We start from the raw sequence: 9480 nt of genomic DNA, 5'->3' as shown, positions 1-9480 counted from the left end.
TTTTATTTTTTTCATTTTGGTATTAACGTTTTGATGTATCATACTGTACTAGTTAATGGTTAATCCTTCATTTTTCAGTCCCCTGTAAGTATATTTGTTTATATGGACAAGGATATCGAGCCCTATTAGCATCATAAACTAGATAGGTGGCTCGTCAATTGTTTTTTCACCATAAAAAAATATTAAGATGACCTAAGTGTTTCTAAACAAGGAAAAAACAAAAATGAAATTTGCTTTATTAACTTAATTGGGGTTCAATAAACTTGCATAATTGTGTTAACACAAATAAAAAAAATACAATGACAATAAATAAATTGATAAAAAGATTGGAAATGAAAAAAAGAAAAAAAGAAAAAAACAACCTAAGGCTATTTGGATTAACATACTAAATCTACTACCTGGTTATAATACTAGGATAACTTCGTTGAAAACAAGTTGAATAAAATAATGAAGTATAATTATCAAACAATCATATATTGAAGGGTGAAACTAAAATAAAAAATTAATTTAGAAAAAGCAATAGAAAAAATATATGAGTTAATCCGGGTTGACCCGTTTATAATCCTATGACCATAGACATAGGATATTTGGGATAAAAACTATAGACACAAAAGAAAAAAAAAAACAACACAAAGACTAATTTTCAATAAATCAAACATTGAAGGATGATAATTGAAAAAATCATATTTAAAAAGAACTTAAAAAAAAAAACCCAAGTCAAAACATTTTAAATATTCCAAACTCATGACCCTTGTGATGAGTCCGAGACTAACACTATAGAAGGCAAACTCTAAAAAGAACAAAGTAAAATTCTAAACCATAAAATGTTGAGGGATAAAGTTGAGAGAAAAAAAGGACATTAAAAAAGAGATCTAAAACAAAATAAATAACAGTTAAAAAAATAAGATCGAATTTGACATAAAATAAATAGAAATCAAATGTTAATGGATGAAATTGAAAATAAAATTCAATTAGAAAAAGGATAAAAAAGAAATAAATAAAAATTAAAAGAATTAGAATTAAATTTGATAAAAAAATTAAATGAAACTAAATAATAAAAATAAATTGAAGAAAATAATTAATAAAAAAAAATCAAATAACAATAACAAAAAATGAAAATTAACATTTGACTATCACATGTCATCAACTTGATTATTAAAATAAAAGCAAAAAGATGTGGCCTTGGACATAAGTTATAAAAGCTTTGTTTTTCAAGATCAAATTAGTCATTTTATTGTTATAATCCATGATGTTTTGTGATTTTATCTACGGTGAAAACCTAAGCTTTTATAGTTTTTTATGTTAATATTTGATAACATGATATAGGAATACATGGCTAATTAAGGTTGTCTATAAGGTGAAGTTACGTACCTTGCAATATTGTTTTTTTTTTTTAAACAAAATGTTATTTTTTAACAGGTAGCTAAGACGTTGAGCAACTATCCTCATAAAAATAAAAATAAAAATAAAAAATTCAGGTGTTAGCTAGCTTTTCCTTACGTTTTGTTTTGTTTATGTATTTTTAATCTAACCCTATGTTATAGCTAGCTGAGCTGAATGAAAGGAATGTTGCATCTTAATTAAGTGCAAGTAACCAAGGAGGTTAATTAATTAAACAATGCAATTTCTGTAAACACACTCAAGCAAGCACGCAAAGGAATATTAACCTCATTAGAACACAAGCTCATAGTTCATCACACTGTGTTGGAAGGAATGACAAGGTTTCCTTCTCAAGATCATGGAGCACTAACATGTTCTGTTGCTGAATATTGCCGAAAATAGACATGCCACTTGAGCTCCCCATGGCCAAGCAAGCTACTCCCATGCTTGCATCAGCAATCATATAGTTTTCGGGTGGCAATTCCAAGTCTGCTCCATCAAAGTGGAATACCAACTTAGGCACCTCTATATCGGTCGAGCCTGACGGCAGTGTGAAGCAAACTTCGAGCCCCGTCGAGCCGGAGTTGTCCACCGGGAGATTAATCTGAGAGGTGAACTCTTTGGCTACCAAATCAAAAGCACTTTGTTCTAAATAGGTTATTGTAGTGCCGGAGTCAATAATAAGGCCACCGCTTCCATCTTCTTGGAGTGAAAAGGTGGATTTCTTGATCGGTAAGCTAGTGTCACCCACTGATATTCCTTCAAGAGAAAGATAGTAAAATGATGGCTGTGCTGAGTTCTGGATTAAAGGTGTGGTCTTGATTTCACTGTCTGATGCTTTCACACTTGCTAGAGATCCCATCAATAGGGTGCTGGCTTTTGTGTCATCAACAGAGGTTAAGCAATATGAGAACTTGGGCTCCTCGAGTTGAGAAACCAATGACAAGGGTCCACGGCCAAGCCCTACGAGGCCAGAACCCTGGCTGAATCCACTTCCCTCGTTATCTTCTCCGCAACCGAATGCAACTTTAGGAACTGAAACCTTGCCAAACGTGAGAGTTTCGCTTGCCAGAATTCCTTGTGTTGAAGAATAATCGCCATAACCATACAGATATTCGCAGCCATCGCTGCAAGTGGACTGGGGTAAGGCTTCACATAATTTGCTAGAACATGATAGCTTGGAGAAAGAAGAGGACTTTTTTGGATCGAAAATAGGAGTGGGTTGATCAAAACACTGTGTGCAAGGCTTGCACTGAGTCCATATCAAATCGCTACCTGTGTCCATTATTGCAGAATAAGTCTCCGGTGGCGTGCCAATAGCTAGCTTCATCAAGAACTCACCATTCCCTGGAAGAACTGGAGCGTCAATCTCAGAATTAGAAGATGCTACCAGTGCCATTGCTTTGAATCTTTGCAACCTGTGTCTTCCACGCTTAACCCCGTGTTGAATACGCTCGAATTTCGTTAAGTTCTTACCCGAATCAACATGTTTGAGCTTCACTCGGAAGCCATTTCGCACCTTTGGATGCTCTAAAACTCGCCGTGATGTAGAAAATGCATGAGAAAAGACAAAGGCGAAAATTGCCAGTGCTACGACTAAAGACAAAGAAGACATATTAGCCATGAGTATTGCAATCACCTTGAGATGAAAACAAAGTCTAAGTTCGTTGAAGATAAAAGACGACGGGGTAGTGAAAATGGTCTTGCCTGATGGACTTTGGTCTCTATAAAAATGGGAGAACAAAATGGAGAGAGCGTGTAGGGAGAAGACTTGGAGAGATTACAGGAGATTAGAGGGTTTAAAGTGGAAACCAAGGCATCTCGACTTGTAGTGGAGGTTGAGATATCATCGGGCATGAGAGTGAAACTACAGGCCAAGTCATGCGTGGTGGTTGGGAAAAATGAGATTGAAAACTCACAGGTTTGCTGCAACCTTTTTGAAAAAGAAGGGCTCACACCTAGAATTAAGTAATTTGCAAGGCTTGTAGATAAATAAATAAAAAGAAGTTTGCTTCAAGAAATAAAAATCAAAATATTATTGAATTTTTATACTCTTATAACACATAATTAAGCATAAGAAAACATACCCTTATTATTTTTATATCTTTTATTCTTTGAATAACCATGTATTTTTGAGCTTACATCATAACATTTGTATTCATATGCGTTGACCAATTCGAGCATAATTGATCATCATTGTTGTTAAGGCTAAAATCATTTACTTGTTGCTTGAGATCCACAACTTGATGATCGAATGATGTACATATTGCATTATAAACAAACCATAAGGATTTCTTTTTCCCCATAAATTTGAAATTTCATAAAAACTCTCCGGTGATATATAGAATGGAAGGATATTTATCATAACAATTAATCTTTTATCCTTTATCCACATATTTTAACTCATTGATTCTCTTTCTCTTGGCTTCTTTCATCGTATAATTCAATATATTTAAAGAGATTTAAAATAATTGTGCTGACGTTTGGTGAGCTAACAGGTGAACAAATTGTAATTAGGTATTGATGGAACAAATTTAGTTGGTTTGATGGTTCTATTACAGCAGATGTATGTCATCTCTGTACTTTTACATATCTGTCTTCTGTTTTTTCTCCTTCTGGTTTAGAAAAAATCGTAGTTACAAGATGTAGCTCTTAAGTAGATTTGGCGAATTAGGAGATTTAAGTCGCGGGTTAGGAAATCAACTTATTCTATCATTTTTAAAAAGAAAAAAAAAGACAATAATATCATTTTAATAGGTTTTAAAAAACCGAACATTTCATGGATTCCTCTCATCATCGGAATAATACAACTAGTTGAGCTAATTAATCTATGTATACCCTCCATTTTATACTTATAAGAAAACAGAACATTTCATCGTTTTCTTCTTAATTATCAGATATTCTAAGCATTTGATTCTAAGGAAATTGAGTCCACGTAACCTATCATGTTATTCTTGATATAAGAAGATTTCTAATTACTCTTCATCTAATATTGTGAAGGATGATGGACGGTGTTTATATAATATTAGTAATGTATTCATCTGAGATAAAATCCCAAGAAATTATCCATCAAGGAAGAGAAAACATCACTTTCTTGATCTAATCTCCAAACCTACTTTGGAGCTTACGTGGGGAGAAAGTAAGCAAACTCAAGTGTTGAATGGAAAGGGTACAAGTACATCATACATCTAGAAGTATATATTCGAAATTAGTTTCCTCGAATAATATCATCCACTGATGGAATGGACTCCACTGATTGGTCCCAGAATACACCAATCATCGAATGGTAAGAATGATTCAAAAAACCCTTTCATGATAGATATTTCAGGATCAATAGCATTCTGTTCTTAATTTCTTGAATAATGCTATTAGTTGATTTCATGTATTCTTGACTCAAATAATTCCAGCAGAATTGCTATTACCCTATGCAAGTTTTTGTTTTTTCTCAGTTGGATTTCTTGTCAGTAAAAGGTGTTCTAAGCTTGTCTCCCTTCACCGATTCCTTAAAGGATGAAACATTTGAGGTGGGGCCCAAAGGTAGGAACTTGAGTGAAGATACCTCATACTCGATCCTCATTCAATCACTCTCCATGAGGACTGTAAAGAGAATTGCTGACCCAGAAGGAAAAGAAACATTTTGAAACAAAGTTTCTAATACGTGACGGACATGTATGGGATGTGCTTTACAGCTTTTAACATCTCATAACTTTAGTTAAGAAATACAGAAGCTTGAATATGAAGAAATTTGATGTTTGAAGGCTGTCTAAGGTGCAAAGATCTCATGACATTTTATATGATGATGCGAACACAACAAAAGCAAATCTTCAGATGAGAGAGACAGCCCCACAGTTCCAACATCCTTTTATCCATGGAATATCATAAGTTTCAGTCAAGACATTAAAATTCATAGAAAAATAGAGGGGAAAAGAGAAATTTTAGCCGAAATATGTAAGACAATCGGATGAACCAAAACAATAATTTAAGTGTTAAGAGATAATCTAGAGCATTTGTGGTTAAATATTAGGGAGAGCGTAGTAATTTTCAGCACCATGCAAGAAAATGCGTGGAAGCAACAAGTGAATCCTTGAGAAATGCATATTAGTGTGATTGACAAAAATTCAACAATCTTGCTACTTATAATTCTCTTGTAAAAGCTCAGTCATTACTTCCTACTTGCATGGATACAACATACAGGCATTGAATTGATGTCATCAACCAATTCCAAAAGGTCGACTCTGTCGAGATTTATTCTTACCTGATGGTTTCATCTGGTTTGTATGATCTTCTTCCACTTCCAGCTTTTTCCTCCAAGCAACCTCTTCCTTTTGTCTTTTAATCAGCTCTAGCTCACAAAATCGTTCCTCATCTTTTCTTTGTTGCTCCAAGGCTTCTCTTCTCTGTGACTCTTCTACCCTCCTACTATTCTCTTTCAGCATCTTATCCAGCTCTTCTCTTTCTTTTCGAGCTTGTGCCTGATTGGTCATATTTACATCAAAATGTGCATGAGGCCAAAATCACAGAAACATCTAATGAACTGGTTTCAGAGAGTGACAAATATCTGATACTTCTAGCTTATTAATATGCATTTAGCAATTAACTTTCAATTGTTAGCAAATTCCATATCAGATGGGACACTGTTGGGCACAGATGAAAAAGGAACTGATATGAATTGAAACAATTAACTATGATGCAGTCCCCTTAAATATGACAGAGCAGATAAATCCATATCTGAGATGGATCATGCAAGAGGGCAGAAGAGAAGAAGTGATTCCGCACAGTTAGAGGTAGGGGAAACTTTTTAGCAGGGACCAATTCAAATACCTATCTAGGTGCACAGTTCAACTGATAAAAATTGTGGCTTCTGGCTTTGTACCTGTAATGATATGAGTAAATATATACATGTATCTTTTCCCAAAGGATGTCCAACCCAAACAGTCTTTGCTCTTACAGCTATCCTCTCTAGTTTCATGTTTGAAAACTACCAGGCTTTGCTGTACTTTGAGGCTCTTTTATGCTGAGACTTCACTCACCCATGATTTTGCTGAATAGTCTTTGACATTTATCTCCTTTAGAAAGAAGTGAAGTCCTAAATTTACGGAATAAAAGAGAAAACTACAAGCTCTACATGCTCGGTGAGGAAATAAGAAAATTTTAATGGAGCACCTGCCTCCTCCTGATCAGTCTTGCCCACTGTAATAACCTCCTATTACTCGAAGTCTCAGTTCCAACCCAACCTTAGTTTCCGCAAAGTATGATGACACAACAAACCAAGTCTTTTGTGTTTGAATAGTATAACTGACCAAAGCCCCTATTACCCATTGCCTCAGTTCCATCCCAGCCCTAAGGTGCTCTTTGGACAGTTGCCACAAGTGATTTACATTCCAATATCTATATCACAGCAAACCCAAGTCGTTTGTGTGTGCATAGTATGATGATAAACGTTAGAAAATGACAGTTGAATGCTGGGAATTTGGTTAGTTCTCCATTATCCAGGGGCTTCACACAGACAGCTAAAGATTACTTATGAGTTATGCCACATAAGGGACAACTATATTGACTTTGGCAATGACGAGCGCCAACAGAAACAATCAACATTCCTGACAGTCACAATATTGATGAAGAAAGATACAATGACTGGTAATTCAAGTAACTTCTCAAGCTATCTTAAAAGTAGAAATCCCAACTAAAGACTTGAAACTCATTATGATTTTTAAACATGGTGATAAAGCATGCAATACATGTACAAGACTCAACAATCTATCCCCACCACTACAAGAAGAATAGAAGTCTTAGTATTAACAAGCTGGCTTCAAATCACAATTGTCAATGCCAAAAAAATTTTCCCTTTCAAAAACTCCTTGCAATCTAAAAATAGACGTTAAAAAGAATGATAACTATATAAATAGGTCCACTTCCGTTAATTATTTTAAATGTTAAGGTCCCAATTTTTTATGACTATGAATGAAGTACCCAAAAGACAGGTGGCAGGTGGAAGCTGGTAACCAATACTTTATCGCAGATAAATTTTTTATATTCAAGCCCCCCACAATAAGAGACCAGTAACTAGTGAGAGTTCAAGATTCTTACTTCTTTCCTTCTTTCCTCAACAAGAGCAGCTTCCTTTTCCTTAAGCAGTTGAGCTACAACATCATCAAACAATTTCTTCTGACCTTCTTCTATCCGCCGCTCTATTTCTGACTGGACTTCCTCAGAATTTAATTTCTCTTCCACATTTTTCCGAATGGATTCCTCCAGTCTCCTAGTAGTCTCTTCCTCTAATAGGTTTAGTTCAGCCTCTAGTTGACGCCTGAGAACAATCACAGCAAGAGTAATTTCACTAAGCATGTAAAAGATCTCCTAAGTAAACTGCAGATTTCCACTTTGAGGTTATATTGATGACAAGCGAAATCTGATGTGGAAGTACAAATAAACAGGGAAATAATTGTTCATCAAACAATGCATGTTAGAATAAGTGGTAGCTTATTAGTTCAAAAAACCCCCATAGAAGCTAACCTTGTCACAACTACAAATGAACTACCCGTTGAGAACCGGCAAAAACCAAATGGAGATAAATCACTATGGCTAAAAATTGAAGAAATTATGCTAGCAATAATAATAAAACGTTGGTGGAAACATGCATAAAATATTTACCTCTTCTTCTCTTCCTCCTCTTTCTTTAATTTCTCAACAGCAATTTTGGTAGAAGCAATACTTGTACTTCTTGACCTAGACAATGGAGACAATGATTCAGTCCTACTTCTACTTCTATGTCTTCTACGTCGCCTAGAAGGTGTCGGAGACCGACTTTTGCGCCTCCTGTAACTCGGTGAACGACTTCTCTGATGGCGCCGAGGGGGTGGAGAATCAGAATCACTTTTCCTCCTGCACTAAAAAAATTTACAACTTTACAACATCACAACACATCCTTTTGAAAGTAATCAAAAACCCACCAATGGGATCATCATTTCACCTTCATATTGCCCCAAATTGGACTGTAAGTTTGCATTTAATGACGAAAAATTAAAAAAAACAGAGCCATTACAAGATTGAATAAAAATGACTAAAAATCACAACTTTAGAATATCGCAGGAGACCCTTTTGAGAGTAAAAAAAGACCCACGAGTTGGATTATCAAATCAATTCCATAATTTACTAAACCAGATTACAAGATTGAATTTTTAAGAACAGGAAAACAAAGAACTAAAGTGTCATAGCTATTGATGCAAAGAGTATGTGACCTGGAGTGAGAATTGGAATAAGAAGAGCGGATGCGGTCAGCCCTTCTGCTTCTTCTTCTATGGGGGTGGTCTGCCGGCGACGGTGAGCGCCTCCGCCGGTGCGACGGCGAGCGAGATATGCTTCTAGCCATCTATCTATCTTAAGGTAAATCTACTGGTCATAAAGCTTACTTGCCTTTGTAAGAAATCTACTGACAATTTTTTCAATGTGCCAAGTTGGCTTTAGTTGCTGTATCAATTAGTCCAGTCCACTTGCCTGTCTTAATTTTCTCTTTTGTTATGAAGCATATTGTTATGGTTCAAACTTGAGGGATTGAAAAGATATATTGCTATAACTTGAAGTACCTTAAATTGTAGTTACGTTGGCTTTGAATCCAACATAGTACTCTCACACCACCACAAGTATGATGATGGTTAAATTAAGTGTTTTATTTTATTATTATTATTATTATTATTATAGTGTATTTTTTGAAGTATTTTAGTTTAAAAAAAGATTTGAATTGATTTTTTAGATGTTCATTTTGTTATAATGATATTAAAAAAATATATATATATAAAATATTATTTTTATATATTTTTAATTAAATTTTTTTAAAAAAAAATATTATTTACAACAATACTAAAACTCACATATGAGTATCGATTTAAATGAATTAGTTAGGATAAAAGTTTAATTAAATTTATTTTTTTTAAAATGAATTTATTAAATTAAATAAAAAATAAAATCAATTAATTTGGTTTGGTTTAGTTTTATATTTGTTAAAATCAAAAAGTTTTAGTTGAACTTTATCATTTGTTTAATTTTATTCATTTCTAAAAAATTGAAAATCGAAGCCAATTTTGTTTTTTAATTTTTAACTAT

General features: G+C 34.2%; 2 protein-coding genes across 2 annotated transcripts; both read right to left on the bottom strand.

Moving 5' to 3' along the window:
• Positions 1-1642: 1642 nt before the first annotated feature.
• LOC118050574 (aspartic proteinase nepenthesin-1) lies at positions 1643-3282 on the bottom strand. The gene has a single exon (XM_035060961.2). It carries the CDS (start codon positions 3002-3004, stop codon positions 1685-1687), a length of 1320 nt encoding a protein of 439 aa, XP_034916852.1. The 5' UTR covers positions 3005-3282; the 3' UTR covers positions 1643-1684.
• A 2104-nt stretch (positions 3283-5386) lies between these two features.
• LOC118050577 (uncharacterized) lies at positions 5387-8878 on the bottom strand. Its single transcript, XM_035060964.2, has 4 exons — positions 8619-8878; positions 8032-8262; positions 7468-7687; positions 5387-5852 (listed from the first exon to the last, which is right to left on the bottom strand). The coding sequence occupies exons 1-4, from the start codon at positions 8747-8749 to the stop codon at positions 5592-5594; spliced, it is 843 nt and encodes a 280-aa protein (XP_034916855.1). The 5' UTR covers positions 8750-8878; the 3' UTR covers positions 5387-5591.
• Positions 8879-9480: the final 602 nt, after the last annotated feature.

Source organism: Populus alba, chromosome 19, assembly GCF_005239225.2.
Source record: "Populus alba chromosome 19, ASM523922v2, whole genome shotgun sequence".
Lineage (NCBI taxonomy): Eukaryota > Viridiplantae > Streptophyta > Magnoliopsida > Malpighiales > Salicaceae > Populus > Populus alba.
The sequence above is the reverse complement of the archived record's forward strand: the minus strand, read 5'-3'. Positions and strand labels throughout refer to the sequence as shown.

Excerpts from the sequence above, each read along its gene's own strand:
- LOC118050574 (XM_035060961.2), bottom strand. The coding sequence starts at position 3,004 with ATGGCTAATATGTCTTCTTTGTCTTTAGTCGTAGCACTGGCAATTTTC.
- LOC118050577 (XM_035060964.2), bottom strand. The coding sequence starts at position 8,749 with ATGGCTAGAAGCATATCTCGCTCGCCGTCGCACCGGCGGAGGCGCTCA. Across the intron at positions 8,263-8,618 it reads TATTCCAATTCTCACTCCAG|GAGGAAAAGTGATTCTGATT; the intron begins GTCACATACTCT and ends TTTTTAGTGCAG. Across the intron at positions 5,853-7,467 it reads TTGAGGAAAGAAGGAAAGAA|GCACAAGCTCGAAAAGAAAG; the intron begins GTAAGAATCTTG and ends ATGACCAATCAG.